The following is a 21611-nucleotide window of genomic DNA, read 5'->3' as shown; positions in this document are numbered from 1 at the left end:
CTTTATCCATGTGACTATCTCAACGATGGCTTGAAAATAGTTGAAAGTCAATTCACTGTAAACCTAGTTCTCCTACAGGAGAATCTCCATTGAAATCATACACTGAATAGCTCCCCAACCATATGTGGAATCCCAGAGACCTATACAAAACATAAATATATGCTTTTCTCCAGAAATTCCTAAAAAAAGTGACGAAAGTTGATTAATTGGAAAAAATAAAATGACTGGCTGATGCTGGGATTTTGTATTCTGGGTCAATCAGTGCCCGAAAAAGTGATTGGTGGAACTTTCCCTTTAAGTCCTTTTAGCGGCTGACAGCTTATGTTAGCCCCTGCCTATGCAGTAACACATAATGTGGCTTCAACATTAGCCCTGCCATGTGCCAGGCATCACGGGTCAGACTATCAAAATTAACCATCTTTCCAGCATTGCCGCACTTCAACTTTTTATCACACAATTGTGAGAGCTCCCTAGCCGTAATGAATTCCATGTTCTTTGGGGCTTGTATGCTGGACCTACACCCGCCCCTTATCCCTCCTTTGTTATAGTATCAATAGCCGTAATGGCAGTAGTAGTGGTACAGTGGTAAGAAGTAACTTTGTGACTAACGCTGCGTAAAAGGTTATTTGTCAGTATGATGAGATAATTCCAGATTTGTAAAGCGCGACTTATCACCCCTAAGGGTATCCTGGGGCTAGGGGCTGTCGGGGAGATTAAGGGCCATATGTAGGTAGCTAAATACCGGCCAGTAACGGCCTAAAATCGATAATTTTGTTATGTTATGTTATGTTAAAATTATTTCTAAAGCGCACGTACACCCAAAGGTTTCATGGCGCTAAGGCAAAGGTGTACTAAATCAGGAGGTTACTGGTAAGCTTGGATAAAAAGAAAGGTTTTGAGAAGAGATCTGAAGTGCGGCAGGGAGGTTTCAAGTCTGAGATCCAAAGGAAGGGAGTTCCACATCTGCGGTGCCAGAAAAGAAAAAGATAGTCCGCCGTGTTTTTTTCGATTGAAACGAGAGGGGGTGAGAAAGTTGGAGTGTGACGATCGGAGTGCACGGGTGGGAGAATAGCGAGAGATTAGGGAAGAAATGAAAGCAGGCGCCTTGCAGGTAAGGGTTTTGTGATAGTGCAGCCCAGTTTAAACAGACAACGTTTGTCAACCGGGAGCCAATGAAGAAGTTTCAACAGAGGACGGACGTGTTGGGTACGTGATTGGTGAGTGATGAGGCGGGCAGCCTGATTCTGGACCAGCTGGAGTCGGTGAAGTTGATAGAGGGGGATGCCAACATAAAGGGAATTGGCATAGTCTATCCGTGAAATGACCAGGGCCAAGAGAACTACGGTAAGGGCTTCAGTGGTAAGAAATCTGGCAATCTTACGAATTCTACGTAAGTGAAAGAAGCATGAAGATGTAACTGCTCCAATCTGGGGCTTCATGGACAGATCGCTGCTGATGATTACTCCAAGGCTTTTGACCGATTTAGAAGGTACAGGAGGATTTCCTAGCGTGGGGTGCCAAAAATTGTTGTTCCAGGGATTTGAGGGGCCGGTCAATACAAGCTCGGTCTTATCAGGGTTGAGCTTGAGTTGGCTGATATTCATCCAATCCCTGATAAAGCATAGAGTAGCTTGACAGCTGGAAATGGACGCAGTAGAGGAGTTAATATTGAAGACCAGTTGAAGGTCGTCTGCGTAGTTGAAGCAAACCACTTCAAAATTGCGGAGCGAGTGGATAAGAGGGACCATGTATAGGTTAAAAAGGAAGGGTGAGAGAGACGAGCCCTGTGGAACACCACAGGTTAGAGGGGTCTTTATGGCAGAAAAGGTGGCCAAACGAACAGCCTGCGAACGGTCTCCCAAAAAGGAGGAAATCCATTTTAAGGCCGTGCCCTGAATGCCAGCATCACGGACACGGTCGATCAGAAGGTTATGATCGACCATGTCAAAGGCGGCCGATAGATCTAAAAGAACAAGGGCTTGGGAGAGATTATGGTCCGCACCCCTACGGAGCTCGTTCATCACGGCAAGTATGACCTGCTCGGTGGAGTGTGCAGGCCTGAATCCGGCCTGATGGGGATCGAGAAAGAAAGAGCGTTCAATGAAAGAACTGAGGCATTGTGTGACATGAGCCTCCAAAATCTTACTCAGGTAAGGGAGGAGAGAAATGGGACGATAATTACTTAGGTTAGTAGGATCTGCCTGAGGTTTCTTCAAAATGGGTAAGACCTCTGCTACTTTAAACGAGGGAGGGACAACCCCTGTTTCTAAAGAATTATTGAGAAATGCAAGCGGAAGGTCAGGGCATGAGAGAAAAGCTTCTCGGAGAAATGGAGGGGGGCAGGGGTCCAGGGGGGAGCCTGAGCTGACCTTTTTTAACAGTGAGAAGAAATTATCCTTGGAGATCGGGGGGATTAGATCGAGAAACTGAGTGTTTTTGGGTGAGATCCCCAAAGCCGAACGAACGGGGGTCAGAGGAATGCTTTGCTTAATAGTGATAATTTTCTGAGTAAAGAAATTATTAAGGGCATCGCAAAGGGCCTGGGTAGGAGCTGGTTTGAGGGTCACCCTGTCAGGTAAGGATAGTTCGTTGACAATGGAGAAAATGTCTTTGGTTTTAGTTGATGAATTAGTGATTTTATATGAGAAGTAGGCAGATTTAGCTGCAAAGATGGCTTTTTTATAGTCAGCTAGCAGCTTGATGAAAGTATCTTTGGTGGTAGAAGAATAGTTACGTCTCCACCTGCGTTCTGCCTGTCTAAGAGAAAGTTTCTTAGTTTTAAGATCTTCTGTAAACCACCGCTGGGCGTCGTGAGGACGCTTAACTATGGAGAACTTGCAAGGGGCGACGATATTGCTGGCAGCGCAAAGCCAGTTGTGAATAGCAGTTTCTTGGTCCTTGAGACAGTCAGTCACCGTAGGCAGGGAGGTAGAAAGTAAGGAACAGAACTTCTCTTTGTTGGCACGACTCCAGTTCCTGGTTAGAATTTTATCCGGGGTGGAGGATTTTGCTAAACTAGGCAAATCTAAGGAGAATTGGATGGAATAATGGTCCGACCAGGGACAGGGGGAAATAGCTAGGGAAAAAATGGATATATTGACTGTCCATAACTGGTCGAGGTGGTGTCCTTTGATATGAGTAGCAGTGTGGATGTGCTGAGTACAGTTGAGGCCCCCGAGGAGGTCAGTGAATTCTCGGGAGAGGGAGGTCTCATTAGGGTCAGAGGGCCAGTAGTTGAAGTCGCCTATTATCAGAAGATTGGGATTATTTATTATGAGGTGAGAAATGAGGTCTCCAGCTAACTGAGGAAAAGAGGGCATGGAGAGGGGAGGCCGGTAGAATAAGGCACAGGTCAAAGAAACTGAAGAGGAATCAAGTTTAATAATGAGTGCCTCAACGGAAGGAATAGCAGTGGTATTTAAGGTGGTAAACTGTAGCTGATGGTGGATGATTGCAGCCACACCACCGCCGTGGCGTCCGGCAGGTCTGTTGGTCTGCAGTATGTAGTAGCCTGTGGGGATGGCTGCCAAGATATCTGGGAGGGAATCATCCGTAAGCCATGTTTCGGAAAGAAGGAGTACGTCAGGTTTTAAAGTGTCAAGCAGATAGAAAATTTCTGATTGGTGTTTAGGGAGGGATCGCGTGTTTAGGTAATAAAAATTCAACAACTGTTTGTTAGGGTGGGGGGGGTTAAGGGTGGTAGGGAGGAGAACAGAGGGGTCTGTGCTAGGCAATGGAAGAGGTAAGAAGGAACCGGGGGACAGGATTCCGCAAGAAAGAAGCTCTTGCTTTAGTCGTGGCTTAATGGGCCAAGGGAAGCGGAAAGTGCGTAATTCACTTGGGGAGTATTTAAAATGCTGAACAGCGGGTCCTGGCCCTTGTCCCGGTCGGTCGCGGACGGGCGCAGACGGGCTTGCCTTTAGCGCGCCTTCGGCGCGCGTCCGCTGCGCGCTTGCGCTAACATTGGAGTTTTATGCTCAGCAGGCTCAAACGACCACCCTTGAATATGCAACCCCTATTGCCGATTCGGTATTTACCGAATCGGTAATAGTGAATGACTTCCCATTCATTCCTATGGGCCTCCAGGCCCATAGGAATGAATGGGAAGGTGATTCCTAACACCGAATCGGTATTACCGATTCGGTAATAACGAATATTACCGATTCAGTATTTTTTACCGAATTATTAGCTACATATGAAATACCGATTCCTAAATACCGAATCGGTAAAATTCGGTATTTAGGATACGGTATTTCATATTTACCTACATCGGGCCCTAAGTGAGCTATTGCCCAGAGTCACATGATGCTGAGCTGCCGCTGGCAATCGAACCGCGAGCCCCGCACTCTGGAGTCAGCCGCTCTGGCCGCTGTGTCACACCTATCCCATAAGAAAAACTTAGACAGTGAAAAGTTAGCTGCTACCAATGTTTACATCCATGTTGGATGAGAAGGGGGCTAGGAAAGGATGACAGGTGTCATGGTGTGTGCTGTTTATCAGGTAACTTTATACTGAGTAGCAGTATGCCACCAGTGAGCAGTGCTACCTTAGTGCAAGTAACTACATTTGCACAAAAAAAGTAAATAGTACTAAGAGAGCTTTATTTTGTTCCACAGGGGGACATCTTCTGATGTTTACCTTACTACAGACATTTTCTGCTTGGTTATAGTTACAATTCAGTGTCCCTCACATTGTCACAGCTAAGGCGTACACTGTCACGCATGAGCACGCATAAACCATTGGAATGTCACACATAAGCTATCTGAAAGCTTGCCAGATATACAACATGTAGCGAGAATGCCTCTCGGTTGGGCCCTGAAGGTAGCTCACTAGGACGGCCTACCTAAGAATTTAGACGACTGACAATAAACGTGGAAAGCCCCGCACGTCGAGGCTGGATATTTAAACAGGGTAAGAAAGTTGGGAAGTGCTTGGATGGGGCGGGCGCCCAGCAACAGGTACCAACAAATACGTTTTATGAGACATTCTCTCAATATATTTCCAGTTTAAATTCTTGTTTGGGAAATGTTTACTAATCTCGGGTGAACTTTTCAAACTGGATTATTTGCCATGAAATATTTTATGTTGTGTTTCAGTGCTGGTTAAAATGATAAAATCATGGACAAGGTTAGATTCTGAGCAGCTGTATGCATTTTATGTTTTCAAAACATTTATATGGGTTTTTAATGCTTGGACTGAAGTTTGATTTGTCTATGCCTTTCAACAGTGGATCGGCAAAGGTAGAATAAGAGGGTAAAAGAATGAGAAAAGAGACAGAAAGGAAGAGAAAACATGAGAGCGAGCACAAAGGAAAAAAGAGTAAGAATGGTAGAGGAAAAGGAGAAGAGAGAAAGAGAAGAAGAAAGGAAGGGAGTTCGGAAGAAAAGAAAAAAATGAAATTAACATAATAAAAGAGAGAAGCTGTAGAGGTTTCCTATAGTGAGTGCTCTCACCCATAGAAGCAATGTGCCGCCGTCAGCACCCACTCCTCCGAGATAAGGGAGCCCCCACAGAAGGGCTCCCCCAGGAAAGTGAAGGTGACGTGCCAGGGCCACTCCCCCAGAATGACATCCGAGCCCCCATAAATGCGCGTTGTTGCCTGCTGCTTGCCACATTCTGTAATGGTACAAACACAGGTGTTAATAAAAATCACAATGAGAAAGATTGGATCCTTACCCTCCTATCCCTTATCTCACCCCACCCAGTGCCCAGGCCATTGCCTATCTAGAGACTGATGCCACAGACCTAGAGCCCGAGCCTAGAAGAGGCTCCCAAGAGCCTCCTGGCTCCCAGCAGCTGAAGGCAGCAGATTCAGCATCTCTGGCAGTGGTACTCTGAGAAAGCATCACAGGATGCACTGCCAGGGGCTGAGCCTCACTCCCCCTCTAGGCGCCAAGCACACTTTCTAGTACATCTCAGTGAGGGACAGAATCACTGGGAATCTATAAAAAAAAATACACGTTTTAGTAAAAAGTAACCTCATACCGAATGGAACATCACCCCACTTTACAAGTTATAACAAGCATTGGCATAGCCAATAGGTCTCGCCTTTGGGACCTTATAAGTTTTTAGTTATCCAGCACAATATAATTGGTGCAACAACATCAACTGTTGCATGGCTAAACACTTATAAGTTCCCAAAGGTGAGACCTATTGGCTATGCCAATACGTGTTATATAGTGCTCTTAATTAGGCTTGTTGGTATAATTGGTAGTATAACTGGATAAGTGTCTATCATGGTGAAAGATCCGGTGTCCCAAAATGCGCCAATACATATATGAAAGAGGTGCCTGACCTGCTTTAGGATGTGTGGGAGAAGCGTCGCACACTGCAGTGTTGTTTCCGGTGTCCGATCGTTTCTAGCGTTAAGGTCGGTGAGTCAGAGCCTGGACAAAGATGCAGCCTCCAGCCGCCAATCATAGCTCGACCCTAGTTGGAGGGCAGGTGCATCCCCAGGTGGGCTGAATGGAGCTTAATATTCACAATGGACTGCAGCCGTCTCAAATGCGTTGTTTGGGCATGGCTGTGGTCTCATATGTGGCGCTCAATTGGTCCGCGTCAGTTACTAAGACTTGTAAGTTAGGTCAATCGTCTGAGGTTATCTCCTTTTACATGAGCGTGCCTCGCTCCGTGTTATGAAAGAGATTTAACCCATGAGGTCGGGGAGACTGGTACTCTCGGTGATTTGAGATTTTTGGAGTGACATTTCCCGAAAAAGACTAGCCCCAAAGCGATATAAAGGTGAATAAATAATGTCTAGTGCCATATTTATGCTGAAAAGCGTTGCATCATCTACCATGTTTTAAAATGTGTTGGGACATCTTACTGCTTAAACAAAGCATGGCGGGTGGGCGGCCGGCCGGCCGTGCACATAAATGGTAATGCAAAAGTAATATTGATGAAAGCGCCGGTGCATAGTAAATGTATGCGCATGCGCAGTTTTCAAAGTGCTGCTGAAGGCTGGCGGTTCGCGCGTGCACGCTCGCGTGAACACAAGCTTGTCGCCAGCCAGCAGCACTTTGAAAACTCACCTACTAAAGTCTCTCCTAGCAGCGCATGCACGCTGACTCAGCGAGACCTAAAAAATGGAAGTACGGAAAATACAGAGACACAATTGCCCAGCAAAAAAGTTCACTTGAAAGATGTTGGTTTTTCATCTCAAGGTAGAGGCGTGCCTTTCATTAGTGCAGAAGGTGCAGTGGCACCAAGGCCCTGGGGTATGCCAGAGTCCAGTGGATTCCAATTGTTGCTGTCTTCCACTACCGACTTGGAATTAGAGGGTCCATTTTCTTTCTTGCATAATGGGCCAAGGCACCATTGCTACTCTCACATGGGGAGGGGCCAGCATTCAAGGGGTTCCCATTGTCATGACATGTTGGGTACCTGAGTCACCAGGAATAGGGGAAAACTGGTACTAAAACAGCCCAATCTAGAGGCTCAGGTCAGTATCAAGGGACTGAGGTTAGGAAAAGACACACAACTGAGGAGACCCCATCAAGACGCCAACCGAGGGCGTTCCAGGAGCTGGAAGGCAAGTGGAAATCTACAACCATTTCAGCTTCACACAGAGCAGAGCTGAGGAGGAAGCAGAGCACTGACAAGCTATGACTACCCAAGCCCTACCTAACATCGGCAAGCAATGCCCAGCAGCCAAAAGGCACATGATGATCTATATACATTTACATTTCATGTGGTAGGACAATCTGGAATGTAGAACCCTTCGGATTGTGGACCAAGCTTACGGGCAGAGTTCAGGATCTAAAAAGTATGACAAACATACAACCAACCTCCCCCCTACGCCACACAGTTCCTAACAGTGCTAAAGTGGAGTAGAGTTCAAGAACTAGGACACACAGTTGAGAATCCAGAACCCGCTTGGCTCAGGAACTAGACCAACTTTGGAATTCCCTCCAATCACTGCTGGGGAGTGGAGTTCAGGAGCTGCAAGTACTTTGCGATCTAGAGCCCTCCCGGCTGTCACTCGCACTGCGCTTATTCCCAGAGGCATACCTTGGTCAGTAAGACTCGGGGGTGAGAGCTTCAGATTTTCCCAACAATCACGCTGGCATATAATGTTTAATACAATATACGTCAAGCTGGGTGCAGGAGAGGGGCTTAAGGGGCAACCAAAAGGGAGAGAAAAGCAGATAGGTTGGGAAGTATGTGGGAGAAAGCATACTATTTTGTGAAATAGCCCCCAAAAACGTATTCTTTCCAGACAGATAGAATGCGTGTGCGTTTTTGTGTGTGTGTGTACAAATTCCTGTTGAAATCCGGCAGACACCTCACCATACCTGAATGAAAGCACCTGCACCCCACTATTTATCACCAAACACATTTATTGGGGGGATGTAACACCCCAATCCCCCCCGAAGCCACGCCCATGCTTATTCACTCTGAATACTTCACAAATACAATATCAAACATGTTACTGTACCTGTGGTGGCTGCACTCAGACCTGCACCTGTGAAAAAGAGAAAAACAGCATGTTTTAATTCTATATTCTGAGTCACTTCTGCTCTCAAAGGAGGTTGGAATTAGGTTTGAAAGATAGGATGGCAGAATGGTTAAAAGCCAGTCATGTTTGAATATTTCCGTCATTATATTTTAAGAGGCTTTTAAATCCAAATCAACATGGATAAAATAAAGCAGGAGATTTCCCCGTGAGCGATTACCTTTTCTACAGCGCTCCATTACTTTACAACTAGATTCACCCTTTATAAGAACACATATATGCATAAATGCTTGAGGGCAATGCCCCTGCTAAAGCATACAGGCTTCTGTTAGTATTGGTCACTCACATTACAGCATTGCATCTGATCTATGGCAGCGAGTAAAGCTGTCACACCAAAAACAACGCTTCTGGATGCTGTGGTAAAGGTTTTGCTGCATCTCAGCAACAGACCTGGGGTTGCGACAAATTCCTACAACCAACTGATCTCTGTGGTCTCTTTGGGCAAACAAAACTATTTGCTGGAAGACGAATTCCGACCACTTTTAAAAATTCCCCTGTGGGGTAAAATTGGCCTACAAAAACACCCAAATTCCCTCCACAACGCAACCTGAGAAATTGGGTAATTTGTGTGCTTGTCCCCGGCAAAATGGCGGATGTGTTGTAGCAATGATGTGATATTTCAGGAACCATGACACCTATATACTTCTTTTTGGCATCAAAACATAGGTTTAGGGGGTCAAGTAGTATTGTAGAGACAGAAAATAACTCCACAGAGCAACCCTTTTGCCATTTTCCAAACCGGCAGCTCTATAATGATGTGTTTAGCCATCATATTGGTAATTTATTTTAATATTGTTTTTGTTTTAAGGTTTTCTATTGATTCAAATTCATAAACATGAGCGAAACAGGTGGTAGTAGAGGATCTTTACCGCCTGACAGTGTTGGTAACTACAAAATCTGAGGACTCCTTTAAGACAAAAAAATGTGTCATATGCCAAACTTATCCAAAAGAAAAGCTGATATCAACTGTGGCTGGACAGAAGAAAGTTTGAGATGCTGCCGAAATAGGGCAAGAAGAAGTTCACAAAAGATTGAAACTGATGGGTGAAGAGGATCAAAGTTGAATTGTGGATACAATGGGTCTAGCTTACATTCTAAACGAATGACTGTAATACACACAGTACTGCACAGGGGGGGACATTGCTCCATGATGTGAACTTATACCACATTCAATGGCCCTCGTTAGGAGCTGCATTTTAATTCCGATGGGGCCGGTAGCAGCAGTTTCCGGCTCATTCGGAGATCCGTGAGAACACTTCAGATCACTTACTTTCACCCAGAGATTTCGCCTGCTGAAAACACATTAAATCGTTGTTTGAAATTATGGAAGAAAATGAGTAATCACCTGGTGAATCAGAATTACAGATCTCTCATTCCTCAGTCGGCAGGGCTCAACTTCTAATGGACAACATTTTTCTTAACCTGGAGTCTATGGTACCCCTTGCATTGGTAACTTCAGGAGGTTGTAAATCCAGCCCATTGACCTGGACCCTCAAAAATGGTGGCCTAAGAGCTATACTGTAGTCCGTGGCAGAGCGTGTGACCTTTCAAACCGTGCTCCAATTGTATTCAGGTGTCCAACAAGACACCATCTCTTTGATAGTAAAAATATTTTACACCTGCAATCTATTCAGGAGTATTTTCAGCCTTAGTTAGTTCATTATGAGTAACCAAATGTGTGGATTAACCACAAGTAAAGTATTGAAACACTGTAAAAAAAAGTTGTTTCACACAAACATTTAGCGTCAGCATGATTAATTCAGTCACCGATCCATTTCAGGACTCGCGGCCCTTCATCAGGTGAGGTTCTAAGTGACTAAGAAAAACATCAAAACACTCATGAGAACAGAATACAAATACATGACCATATACAATTTACATTTACAATCTGTGTGTTCATAATTTAAACCCAAATACTACAATCTGTAAATAGCTTGTCCGGTTCTCTCAAGAACTTGTCCTACACCGCAAGCGATACAAACTCTCATTAAACATGTGAATCAAGAGGTAATGTCAATCCACCAAATACGAGCAGTTGAAGAGGAAATACGGTGTGCTCCAAAAGAATCATTTTCATATGCCTTGAGGCCAGAAGTTCATTGTACCTATATTACTCTGAGCATTGCATTAAATAGTTTTCAAACCATGTGGAGAAATTCTGTGCAAATGTCCCCCGGCTCACCACAATAAAGAAAATATATTTCAAAAATCTATTTGTTTTCAAATATGTGTCCCAGTTTTAAATTCACATACATGTTTCCAAATAAACAGTCATAGTTTGCTTACAAACATTATTACCAAGAAGCATTTCAACATCACTCCTTAGGTGGCCTTTGTCCAACAGAGTATTGCCATGCTCTTCTGCGCTGGAAATTCACAGTGTAAGTTTATAATTTCCTCAGGCCAGTCACATGTATATCCTCAAGTTAACCCTTAACAGGTGCTGCAGACAGTGCTGTTCGTTTCACAGTCAAGTATACAAAACAGTGATGGACGGAATGCTTGAATCAATCTCAATCACTGATAATTACTTGCGCTGCATCCCAATACACTGTTGTTTAGCACACCATGGCACCTTAGTTTGGACCCAGCTATAGGCAAATCAGTCTTTTTATATAAAAGAAGTATTTTAATTCTAATTCTACACACGCAGAGTTAAACAACATTCAAAAGCAATTACACAATCCCCCTTGAGGTAGTTGTCAGGCCACTCCCTATCCTAACTTTAGTGCAATGGGTTCTGTGTTATTCCCCATTCAGTGGTGACCACATCCGTGAATGTAAACTATAAAACCGTACTCATGAGCGCTTCCTGTTCAGAAGTTCAGTCACAAGAGTCTAGAGCAGGGGTCTTCAAACTGTGGGGCGCGACCCCCAGGGGGGCCGTGGAGTGATGCAAAGGGGGTCGCGCCTTCCCCGTCACACTTCTGCCCGGGCCCAAGGGCTTCAGCCCCCCCCCCTCCCTTCCCCCGTCCTGTCTCAGCCCGGGCTGCTGCAGTGAAACTTGAGCTGCTGGGGGCTCAGCTGGGCAGTGTCTGGATTCCTATCTCCGGCACCCCTGTGTTTTTTCTCAGGTCTTTAAAGACCATTTAACATGCCTTTGTAAACTGCTTACAGAGGCTTAGGTTTTTTTGCTGGTTCCAGTACCCCCTGGGTCCCCACTGTGCCTATTCCTTACATTTGGATTTTACATTCACTGCCGTAGTGTGAGAATGCATTTCATGGAAAGGAATACAAAGTTGGCTTCCTGGGGGCGCCGTGAGTGAAAGTTTATTGTGCTTTTGAAGCACCGGCTGCAGCGTTTCTTTCCCCGGCAATTACCAGGCCTCACATAAATGTCAAGATAACTTGTGTGATTAATTATCTTCCTGGAGAGAGATCAGAATGTTGTATAGTTGAGGTTTTGACTTGGGTGATGTTAGTGCAGAGGGTTAATATGCCTGCTGCAAAGAACGTGTACCAAGTAGATTACAGAGTGCGTATGATGTGAAGAGATCAGCAGGTTACTGCTTTCAAAAGAGACATCCTTTTGTTACTTGCAATTTATAACTTAAAGTCCTAATAGAGAATAGTGAGCTATTAACTTTCATCCTAGAACAGCATGCACACTACAAAGAATACATTATTAGACCATTGATTAATGTTGCAAAAAGGGTTAATTTGGCTAGAAATCAAATCTTATTATTAAAGGAAACTCCCAACTATGCTGTTTCTTTTTCGACTCTGAGTTTTAGCTTCTCCACACCAAGCACTCTTGAACTATACTGCCTACCAGTATGGATGACATGTGACTCCTATACTTTTAGTCATTTGGCTTATGTAACATTTCCTATACACTGATTTACACACTTATGATTGATTGTCTCTGTGTAATGTGTGTGTGATGCAAAGTGCTCGGACACCCTACACTGGTATGAGTGGCACTATATAACTAATTCAATGCATCTGAGAGTGTGGGGTTATGGAGACTTGGTCACTGTTAAAGGGTGCTAGTGAGAGAATCCGTGGTGGGGGTGGTCATTGTGGGGGGCACCAACAAACATGGTCGCACAGAGCACCACCAGCACTAAAGCCGGCCCTGGGAAGTATGCACAGATAAGCGCTGAAAATACCGCTTTAGGTGACTTTTTTTTTTGTACCGACTGGGCCACCAAAATAATCTGCTGGCAACCCTAACCATAGGACTGGAAGTTTGTTGCAGGATCAGCACATTATTTATTTCCTTCACCCTCGATCCCCGATTAATGCTGCACTAGTTTAACTTAGATCTTAAAGTCTACGCCCCGTCAATAACATGCTGAGTTACTTCATGGGTCTGGGAATGCACCCTGCATTCAGACAACTCATTCCTCATTCTCGCCCTTCATTGTCACGCTCACCCTGCACTCACAGTGATCACAATGCACTCACACTGATCACCATGCACTTGCACCATTCACCCGCTCACCTTGCACTCACAGCGATCACAATGCACTCACACTGATCATCATGCACTTGCACCATTCACCCGCTCACCTTGCACTCACAGCGATCACAATGCACTCACACTGATCACCATGCACTTGCACCATTCACCCGCTCACCCTGCACTCACAGTGATCACTCTGCTCTCAAAATGCACTTGTCCTGCTCACACTATACCTCAACCTGCAGTCACACGAGTACACTACTCATCCTGCACTCATGTGACACTTTACTCACCTGTCCCCCTCACTACTCAATATGCAACTCACTCAAACAAGCCCATCAGTAATCATACATTCATTCATCCCATTCTGAACTTGCATCCGCACCCAAAATGAGAGAGGACAGCAAGGGAGTGAGAGAATTTGATTGAAGAGGTCAGGGATGAGGAGAAATGTGAATTGCCGAAGAGAAGTGTGGACACGCAAGAAGTGAGTGTGATCCAAAGGTGAGGGCTTCTGTTAGAACAAAGGGGAGATGTGAAAGAGGAATGGGGGGACTGGAGAGGTGTAAGATACAAATAGACAAAAATTTGAATGAAGAGACGAGGTGAATGAGAAGTGCTGAGGGGCACGGGAGGTGACAGGGCCAGAGAGGCCATCAGATAAATGTGAGAGACTGTTAGAGATGAGGGCAGTGAAAGGACAGAATGGCAAGAGGTGATTAAAGGTGAAGTGAGAGGTTGAATGGGGAGAGTTCAGTAGTTGTAAAAAGGGGTGAAAGAAAATGACCTGCAAAGTGAGAGAGGGATCCGGGGTTAGGAGAGGAGAGAGGGATGGAAGGGAGGGGGTGAGAGGAAAGCTGCATGGGTAAAAGGTTTAACTCTACACAAAACCGCCAGGGTTTTAAGTGACCCCTGCTTCTTCCGGTCAGGGCCAGGTGAGCTTCTAATGTGGCAGCACGTATTGCTGCAGAGTGGAAGGCCCTTCACAAAGGTTGACTTGAAATCTTTCTGATGATAATTGCTGTATTTTGGTTATAAATGGGTACTGATTGGGTGAAATCTTTCCTCAGCGTTACTGTGTGTAACAAATATCAAAATAATGAAGCAATGCTATCCCAAAATACGCGGCATCACATAACCTTATTTACATTTTCATCCCACGCAATTTAGTCAACAGGTTTAGACATTTTTGTCAAGAGGGGGTCCTTACGCCTCAAAATGTTGACAGGGGGGTCTCGGCATCCAAAAGATTGAAGACCTCTGGTCTAGAGGGTCGCACAACCGATGGCAGTATGTCCCAGAGGGTCCCAAAGGCCCAGTTCATGGCTTACCTGCTCTGGCGGTATAGAACCCTTCTGCGACGCATCAAACTCCTGCTTCCAGATCATTAAAGTTAGGCTGCGCACGGTGACACACATCAGGTGCAGGCTTGCTCCTCAGAGCCACGCTACTGGCTGGTTCTAGCCATTGGGGTTGTTCATGCTCCGGTGATTGCATGGTAAGTCTTATTTGACTACGTGGGAGGAGGGGTTGATCTACATGCTCAGACGGGACTCCGGCAAAGTTCTTTGATCATCGGGCCTCCTTTGGTGCAGTTCAGAGTACACGGGCTGTTGTCGCCTTGTTCACAGCAGCAGTCTTACGGTCCAGGGCGAAGGCCGAACACTTCGCCTCATTGTCTCTGGCAGCCCCTCATGGCATACAGGCTCACCACAACAACACTCGCAAGTCCGGTCACGCTGACCTGCTATTGATGTTCATGGTGGCTCCCTCTCTGACACCCAGGGCCACCTACCACGAGGTTGTGCAGGCCTGGCACCCTCCATACGATACTGCCTCCTCGTCTCTGCACACGGCAGCCCCTCTTGGCACACGGGGGTCACCAAAACAATCCAGCACACAGGCTATGGCCTGATTGGTGCAAGAGCATATTTCTCACACCTCACACAGGAAGTCCTCAAGTTAGGCTCCCCCTCAGACCTTGCTCCTTCCAACGCAGGGCACACTGATCTTGGTGAGGAGGCAGGCACTGGCGATCTAGGCTCCACGGCAGGTGATCTTGGGTTCCCTAGGTGATGTCCCCTCACCCAGCAGGGAGACTAGCAGGCCTGAGCCCCAGTCCTGGTCACAGGCAGAAGTCTTGCAGAACTTCTCTTCCTCACAAAGCCCATCTAGCTGCTTGGCAGATGACATTTGGGGTCTCAAACTCCCCTACTTATAATCCTTTTCCAGAGACAAAATGTTATTTAGTGTCTGATTCTTGGAAGTTTTATATTGGGGTTCGGCCTCTTTGAAATGGACAGTTTTCCCCTTTCTTCTTCCTCCTTAAGGATGTCTTTAACAGCAGGCAAGACTCTGAAGCTGGAGAAAATACTTGTCATCTTGTTTGAAAACGTTGTGATAACGAATAAAAAGAAGAATCACCAATACAAAAAAGTTGCACGGTAATGCAAAAGTAGCGTAATTCGTGCAGCTCATTATATCATAGAGCAACACAAGGTTTTGCCCTTTGGAATAATCTTACCCTGACAGTAACCTCAGAATAACATAGACTCCACACTAATCAGAGAAGGCCGACACTACAACCTGCATCTGTCCCACAATACAATGGCACACTTTTGTTGTGAAGACAACCCTTTGTGAGCACGCTTCATACCAGCTGCAGGTCTTGAACTGAGGCAGGCCAAATGATTATAGTATGGATAATACGGGCAGATTGGTCATACAGCTCAGATTGAGGTGTCCAAGACCTACGAAAAAGCAAGGCACACAAACGAACCTGCGCACATTGATGGTCTTATCCCCAAGACAACTGTCTGGATCACATCGCATTACAGGAAGGATGAGCAAAGCCTGCTCCCAAAATCTATTAGACATACACATGCAGTGCCAGGTGACTAACAATGAAACAAGACTTACAACACTTGCCTGAAAACTCATTTATGAGGGTGTGTGTTCCCCGTGGAGTCTTGTCTGCGGCTCCCACACCCCTCAGCAGGAGCAAAACAGACGGAAATATCTTGCTTCCACGTGACATGCCTGCTCATGACTATAATTGAATCACGTCTCCCTTTGCCCAGCTGGCTCTCCCAGGATCCCTCTTCCCTCAGGGTGAGGCCTGTAGTCAGAGAGAGGTTTCCTGGGAGAATAACAGTAAAGCACATCAAATTTCACTTGGTCCTTTCAAAGGAGATTTCTCACCCCAGATAGTCTTTGTAACTGAAAATCACTAATTTGCCTGGAGTGGCTGGTGGCTGCTTCATCACAGAAGGCAGGAATGCCATGGATATTATTGTAGAGTCAGGCGCACATGTTGTGGTTCTGCAGTCTCAGCATATTACTGTGACAAATCTTTGGATCATTGTCAAGCAGGCACACAAGCTCCACGTTATGAACATTAATCAGGCTATATGCATCCTGTGAATGTTTTCAAATGTCTTCAAATGCAGACGTTGAAGCCTGAAAAGCACAGAAGACCTCCATCTCTGCAAACGCATTTGCAACAATGTGTCGACTGGTCAGAGGCTGAAATACCACCTCCCCACCAAAAAAAAACTGATACGTGGTGCAATGGAGGCGAGCGTGCAGCTATCTGCGGTACAGCGGTCTGCTCCAGATCCTCACAGCTGCCACTTGCACAGCAGAAACAGACTCTCAAGGACAGCAAATGTTTATAGACCAATTGACTCTGTGGACATATGTTTGAAAATTGCCTTTGTAAGAATTTTAGCACACTGCTTCTGGGCAAGACAGTTGCTGAATAAATAATTTATGGAAAAAGTGTTACATGCCAACTCTCCAGATTCAGGTGGGAGGCTACCGATTACAAGGCTAGTCTCCTGCCTCCCGATTCCTGTAGGCAGAAACCCAATTCCTCGTCATACTTCAGATGGCAGGGAGTGGTCTTGTGTGACTCGGAGTATGCACTGCCAGTAACCCGCTCCTGCAAGCCAGCACACAACATTTTTGGCTCGCTTTCTCTGCCTGCCTTAGCGATTTCTCTGTGCTCCTGACAGGAATGGAAATCACTTATATTTGCATTTCTGATATCTGATCCTGCAGCAGCACACTTGCAAGTCTCACACATGCCAATGGACGTGATGCAGGCCACAATAGAAGTCAATGGGAGAAATACATTCTTCTGGTTATTTTATTTAAATTTCCCAGTTTCCTCTTCCAAAATGTTGGCATGTATGGTGTAGCATGTCATATAAATAATCTACCGAAGAGAATTATTATATTGTGGAGAGCGCTGTCTTGTATAGTGCAGCAACGTTTTACCAACAATCTTAGTTGATGTCATGGTAGTCACGATGAAGTCAGTGTGTTGTCACAATATAACTACGGTGTCGTGGATAGAGCCGATCTCTGCCCTAGTTTCACTGTTTCTTAGAGTTCAGAGATCCAGGGCTGCAGCAGTCTTTGCCAGAACCTAATAGATTCCCAACCCACAAGATCACTGGAAACCCAACTGACACAGAGGTGCCACTGACGGATAAGAATGGAAACGGGACAGCGCCTCTCATTGTTGACTGTCTGATGTATCTGGGCTAAGGCCACCAGTTCTGGGAAATAGACGTTACTGAACACAGTTTTGGGGACTGGTTGAGTGGAGAAACTGGCCTCAGCTAATGTTCAGGGTACCAATTTCTGCAGAGGAACACGTTTGGAGCACTGAATACTATAACACTAAAGGATATCCCAAACCCAGGAGTACCATCGAAGACTGGTGTGTTAGGGATTACATCCAGATTTTTGGAAACCAAATGATTTTCTTCACCCCACCCACTCTTATTAGTGGCATGCTGCATCAGAGGGTCTCATCCTGGTCCCTGAAAACCAGGGTGGGCTCAACAATAATCAAGGGAGCACAAAATATAGTTTACTTGTCCTGATGAAAGCCCTGGACCCAAGAGGCTATTAGATGGAGGGTTGAAACATGTTGACAGACTAGCAGGGTAACAGGGTCATTAAATCCCCATGGCAAACACAAGGGTCTGAAACATTTCAGACACTTACCCCCAGTCACAGATCTGGGTTGAATCCATCATCGTTCTTTAGCTCACTTCAAATCAGTCTTGACCCTGTACCTCATGGGAACAGTCCAGCTCGAACTGCCAAGCCAGGTCTTCCCTGGTCCAGAAACCAGCATCCGACGCCCGGTTTCGGGGTAACACCCCTCATCAGCCAGGCTTGCTTGAATCCAGTGGCAAAGTGAGTAAAGGACCCACATCTGGGCATTCCCTGCCAACTTAGGGCGAACAAAACAAACACAAGGAGATGATGGACGGAGTGGTGAAACTTTTCAGACACTCACCCCCAGTCACAGATCTGGGTTGAATCCATCATCGTTCTTTAGCTCACTTCGCCACCCCAGTTCAGACCCAGCCATATGCAAATCTGTTCTGACCCTGTGCCTAATGGTAACAGTCCAGCCCAAACTGCCAAGCTAGGACTTCCCTGTTCCGGAAACAAGCATCCTGGGACCGGTTTCGGGGTAGCACCCCTCATCAGCCAGGCTAGCTTTAACCCAGTGGCCAAGTGAGCAAGGGACCCACATCTGAGCATACCCTGCCAACTTAGGGTGAACAAAGCAAAAACATTGGTTTTTAGTCATACATGAACAACCAGTATTAAAGGAATACCTTGTTTTTTTAAGGTATTTTTATTCTTCTGCAAGACGCCGGGCTGTATCTATATCTAAAGTACTTCCTGGAATATGGTCGAGTCCATCCTAGTTGTTAGGGACCAGGATGAGACCCAATGATGAAGCATACCACTAATAGAGTGGGTGAGGGTCTAATAAAGAAAACTATTTGGTTTCCAAAAAGGAGGGTGTAACCCATAAGACACCAGTTTTTGACGATACTCCTGGGTGGTGGATCCCTTATAGTATTATACTATCAAATAGGGAGAGTGTATCCCCTATCCTTAAAAACATCTCTCTCTCCTCTCTGAAGCACGGTCTGATGACCACCCTCTCAGGCTTTTGGATTGTGGAACACTGAATAGTCACAAACTTTAGGAGCAGGTATTTTGGTATAGGCAGGCCCTGTTCATAAATAGGGCTCCCGGTTTTATGGTATTTTTTTTTTTAACATTTCCGTCTGTATTTATCCATATTTATTTTTTGCCCAACTCATTGGTATTTATCCATATTTATTCTGTGTTTGAGAATAAATGGAGCTGTAAAATGGCATATTTCCAAGTTTATTTAACTCTTAGACGTGTACTCATACATGGATGCATGTCATGTTTTAGTAAATTAAGCAGCCACTTATAATAAAAGGCTACACTCACAGATACATTTTAGAGTTATACTACAAATATGTGTTAGCATATGTCTGTATTTAAGGAAATCTCATCCTGTTTTTCAACTCTCCATGCTGCCTATCTGCTCAGCTGGTGTCTGGAATTCATGAAAGACAGCATGGGGAGACTCGCAAAAAAAGCAGCATTTTCAGTATTATTCTGCTTTTAAAAATAAACACAGACAAGAAACACATTGTTTTCTGTCTGTATCTATCTGTAAAAATCAGTAAGAAAGGAAAACATGAAGCCTTATTCATAAATTTCTGATGGGTGCACCCACTGGAATGGAGGAGCAGCTCGTTAGGACAGCGGCGGCTGGTAACCCCCAAGAGTGGTAGGCAGAACAAAGGGTGGGTGCAAGCACATGCAATTAATCAATGAGCATTTGTATAGAAAGATACAGGTCAGAAACAAGCAGAAAGAGGAAAAATAAAGGTAAGAAATGAGCAGAAAGAAAAAAAATAAAGGTCAGAAACGAGCAGAAAGAGGACAAATAACGGGCAAAAAAGAGCAGAAAGAGGCAAAATGAATGTCAGAATGTGGAAAAAAATAACGGCAGAAAGAAGAAAATATAAAGGTCAGAAATGAGAAAAAGAGGCAAAATAAAGGTCAGAAACGAGCAGAAAAGGGCGAAATAACGTGTAGGACGAGCATAGAGAATACTTACCTACTCCGCTGGCTCGCCTCCTCCCGTCCTCTGCTTCAGTCCCTTGGTGCTGGAAGTCTGAGGCAGTTGAATTCTCCGCACCAATTCAGATGCTGCTGATAACCTTCAGCAGCATGGGAGTAGCGCCTGGATTGGCTGGAGCGGACTGCCTCGATGCTCCTACAGGCACTGTGTGCCTGTGCCTGCTGCCTGAGACATCTGGGTGCAGAGGTGTACACTGCGCATGTCAGGCTGGCCGTCGTAAGACAGCCGGCCAAATGTCATGCTCAATGTAAACAGCAGGAGTGAGCACCACTCATTAGCTGCCAGTCAGCAACAGTGGCCCCACCCCTCAAACACCATCTCGGGCTGGGGAAAGGGAAAAATAAAATGGTTATAAACTCAATTTATTACCATTTTATTTTTCACTTTGCAGCGTGGACAGCGGGGGGTGGCGCTCCTCTGCCCTAAAGCAGGGGCAGCCTCTCTTTCAAGATTAGGACACCTTGAAATGATGGTTTATCTGGAACCATAAGTCAAAGGGCAATGCTTCAGTCTGTACAGCACTCATAGGCAACCAGTGGTATTGGTAGTGACTCTCCAAAAGTTAGGTAGATCAAGGGGCAGAGTAAATGCACCAGGAAAAATAATGCTTCGATGGCTTTAACATGTTCTCGCCCCTCCAGAGAAACTGATGTTGAGCTTTTTGACAGTTCCTATCCCACCCTACGAGGGTTATGTGCAGCCAATATTTTTCCAATCACCGTTCAGGGATAAAGCCGGTGTGCATATCCACTAGATCATGGTGGCTGTACTTATCGTAGGGCAGTGCAGCAGTCCCACCTACAGACACAGCAGTGTCAAGTGCTTAGAAATTGCCTTGAAGGGAAGACCAGCACAAAGTTCTGATGCAGGTCTGCTGTGTCCTCTTACCCGATCCTACAGAGCTTCCTGGGAAATTAAGATAAACACAATGAACTGGCTCTGGGGGCAACTTCTTATTCAGTACTGGCAATCAACGGAGGAAAGCCAATTCCCATCATATGATGTTCTACCTTGAAATTCCCATACTCCTGCTAACCAATACGGGACACAATTTCTTGGACATTCTGGCAATGGAGTGGCAGAGTGCAGGTGCCAACTCCTCTGATTGTGGATTTGAGTGATGTGGCCAGGCATCCAGTTAAGGGTTCTCTTTCTGTTATAGGGAAGATTCCAACAAAACATAAAGGAGAAGGTAAGGTGGTCACAGAAGAATGAATAAGGCAGGCATAGACCAGTCATATTAAGTATGGTGAAGCTGATACTTGGCAGAACAGGGAATGGGGCTGCAAAGGCAACCAAAGTGTTTTTGGTGTTTTATTTTTTCTTAGTCCCAGTCAGTTCTCCAGGCATGGCAGGATGTGGCTGGAGATTCCCCCAATACTCCAAGACAAAGCTATAGGGCTACTCCAAGGTCCACTACATTTTGAGTATCATACACACCAGGATTAAGGTAACTGAAAGAGGAACCTCATCTTGTCCCACAGTAACCGCAACCTCATAAAGGACGCCATTTACACAGTACATGGACTCTAAGTCATTTACACAGTATCTTAACCACATCACACATTTTCTGGGGGGGAAATGAAAGACCCCAGTTATGGGGTGCTGAAATGATTTTCAAGGAGGGGGCAGTAGATGCTGCCACATAGTTACAGGTAGAAAGGACTGTGAGCCTACGTCAGCTG

General features: G+C 45.5%; 1 protein-coding gene across 1 annotated transcript in view; it reads right to left on the bottom strand.

The window, feature by feature from the left end:
* The window catches only part of LOC146811718 (serine protease 53-like), a 138860-nt gene that overhangs the window by 103147 nt on the left and 14102 nt on the right, over window positions 1-21611 (bottom strand). Inside the window, exons 2-3 of the mRNA XM_085618717.1 lie at window positions 8438-8464; window positions 5454-5616 (exon numbers count right to left, since the gene is read on the bottom strand). Of these exons, the coding sequence (XP_085474843.1) occupies window positions 5454-5616; window positions 8438-8464 (190 nt within the window). The remainder of the gene's footprint in view (window positions 1-5453; window positions 5617-8437; window positions 8465-21611) is intronic.

This window comes from Triturus cristatus, chromosome 7 (assembly GCF_964204655.1).
Source record: "Triturus cristatus chromosome 7, aTriCri1.1, whole genome shotgun sequence".
NCBI classification, from domain to species: Eukaryota; Metazoa; Chordata; class Amphibia; order Caudata; family Salamandridae; genus Triturus; species Triturus cristatus.
This window is presented reverse-complemented; position numbering and strand designations above follow the sequence as displayed.